Source organism: Epinephelus moara, unplaced genomic scaffold (assembly GCF_006386435.1).
Source record: "Epinephelus moara isolate mb unplaced genomic scaffold, YSFRI_EMoa_1.0 scaffold2204, whole genome shotgun sequence".
NCBI lineage: Eukaryota > Metazoa > Chordata > Actinopteri > Perciformes > Serranidae > Epinephelus > Epinephelus moara.
In genome coordinates this window covers 2,843-5,531 of record NW_026079769.1, presented here as the reverse complement: position 1 = coordinate 5,531, position 2,689 = coordinate 2,843, and the positions used below count along the sequence as shown (strand labels likewise).

The following is a 2,689-nucleotide window of genomic DNA, read 5'->3' as shown; positions in this document are numbered from 1 at the left end:
TGGATATTTCTTGATATAAATTCAGCAGTACACATGTTTGTTTATTCCTTCTTTATGAACAGGTCAAAGGGTCATCTGACAGTCAAAACTGACACAAACTAGAAGTCATGTGCAGCTGAAACATGACCAAATGAAAGTCTTACTTTCACCTGACAACATTTCATTTATATTTTGTGATTCGAGATGTGTTTCCAACAGATGAAACACAGGTCTCCATTATTAAGCAACATGCTACTTCAGTGACAGCAAATTTATTTAAGTGAGAACTGATCAGTTCATTAATTTTACATCCTGCTCATTGACGCTGTTTGCACATGCTGTACAAACAGATATGTAGAGTGCTATAGAGTGCTTATAACCTGAGGGATCACCATGACATGTGGAGAGTGCTTATAACCTGAGGGATCACCATGACATGTGGAGTTCCTCAGGGCTCAATTCTTGGGCCATAAGTATTCAACCTGTACATGCTAATGTTAATTCTATGACAATAATGGTTGTTATGACAGCTACATAGACAACACTCAGATGTTTTTAGCTCTTTCACCAAGTGACCATAGTCGCTCAGACTCACTCTATCAATGCTTAGAGAAAATCAGTATCTGGAATTAAATCTATTTAAGGAAATAATGGAAAGAAGTCAAAAGAGGAAAGAATGAAAGTTACTGACCAGCTTGATTCCACAGCTATAAAGACAAAAAAATCATCAGAAACTTGGTGTTTAAAGCAGACTCAGATCTGAGCTTCAGCAGTGTCATCAAGGCAATGACTGAAACAGCATTTTACCATCTTAAACAAAGATCAGTAATTGGAGGTCTCATAGTAAAAAAAGTGCAATGATGAACATTAACAGACTTCATAAAGCTACATGAAGATATGTTTCTTAAGAGCAGAAGAAAAAGTTCATAATGTGAAACCACGTACATGAAGTAGTTGATTTATAAATGAAAAAAGAGTTGAGTGATGAAACTCCTCCTCCACCTCTCCTCTCCTCAGTGTCTTTATAAGCTTCAGTCTCTCTTCTCCTCACACTCCAACCCTGCTCACCTCTCAGCTGGACAGTAAGGGACGTTTACAGCACACACTGACAACATGCTGGGGACCCTCTGCACTCTCATCACTGCTCTAACATGTAAGATATTCTTCTCAGTCCTTTTATAGCCCATATTTTCACACACAAACCTTTGACTCATGTATTTTTCTCTGTATGTTGACAGATGTTGATGCAGTGATAGTGCTGACCCAGACGCCTGCTGTCCACACAGTTTCTACAGGACAACAAGTTGTTCTCAACTGCAACATTCAGAGATATGATAGCAATTATGTCAGCTGGTATAAACAGGTTCCTGGTGAAGCTCCTCAGTATGTTCTGAGATTTCGCCATTCTGACAGTGCACTCAACTTTGGATCAGGATTCTCCTCAGACAGATTCAACTCTAAATCCTCATCAAACATAGATTACCAGTTCATCATAAAGCGGACAGAGACAGGAGACTCTGCTGTCTATTACTGTGAGACATGGGATGACTCTGCTGATGAAGCTGTATCACAGTGATTCACACTGTGACAAAAACCTCAGTGAGAGACTCACTGCAGATTTTATGAATTCTGACCAAAATCAAACAATTAAAATCAGTAAACTTGGAACAAAACAAGAACAGACATTAAATAAATCTCTTGTGAGAGACAAGAGTGTGTTTAGTGTTTTGGAATATAATGAGACTGATGAAGTGAAGAGACGTTGACAGTGAAAGTTGGTCTCAACAGGATGTTTCAGTTCCACTCCCCTCATTAGTGAGAGTCAGGAGGTTTTTGTACAGCCATGTGTACAAACTGAATCACTGTGGTATTCGGACAAGGCACCAAGCTGACTGTGACAAGTAAGTACTTTTTAACTCATCATAAAACAGAACAGATTTTATGTTTCTCATTCAGATTAAGAGAAAATGGCCAATTTATAATCTGATAAATAAAAAGAAAGAAAGAAATATTCAACACATTGTTTGGTGAATAATAGATAAGTGGTTCTACATCTGTTTGATATCAGGCTGTTTGAAGTATTATTTTTATTTGGTGGTTAGATAGACACCATAAAGCAAAGTGACTTCTGATATACCTGAAACTGTCACAGTGATTTAAATGATTATATTAGAATTTGAATAACATTATGTAAAGTACAGAGGGTGAATTAATGACAGTTTCACCTTAACAATTAAAATTAACTCATGAAAAATATTTCTAAATTTGTGATTGATGGATTGTTGATGTTTTAAAAAGGAACACTGCTCATATTTTAGGTGATGATTTCTAAATGTGTTTGCAGATTCAAAATGCTTAACTTCTTCAGCGTGTTGGTTATATCGTCAACACNTATTTTAGGTGATGATTTCTAAATGTGTTTGCAGATTCAAAATGCTTAACTTCTTCAGCGTGTTGGTTATATCGTCAACACAAGCGATAAATGAATCTCCTACTGTCATGCTTTGTGTTAATGATTTGACTCCTAGTTATCTGATGAATGTCCTTTGTGTATCTTCAGGCTCCAGCCTCCCTCCTCCTGTCCTGACAGTCTTCCCTCCGTCCAGTGCTGAGCTCCAGTCCAACAAAGCCTCTCTGGTCTGTCTGTCCAGTCAGTCTGTGCCTTTTGCAGATGTGAGCTGGTTGCTTGGTGGGAGTCCAGTGAGCAGTG

The 2,689-nt window shown here is 37.9% G+C and overlaps 1 gene segment (V, D, J or C); it reads left to right on the top strand.

Annotated features, from left to right (window-relative positions):
• Positions 1 to 1,019: 1,019 nt before the first annotated feature.
• Positions 1,020 to 2,686, top strand: LOC126387114 (Ig kappa chain V-VI region NQ2-6.1-like; the record flags this gene model as incomplete). The annotated part of the segment is given in 4 exon segments: positions 1,020 to 1,132; positions 1,218 to 1,547; positions 1,851 to 1,880; positions 2,540 to 2,686. Coding segments are annotated over 4 exon segments (547 nt in total), but the record flags the coding sequence as incomplete, so codon positions are not given.
• Positions 2,687 to 2,689: the final 3 nt, after the last annotated feature.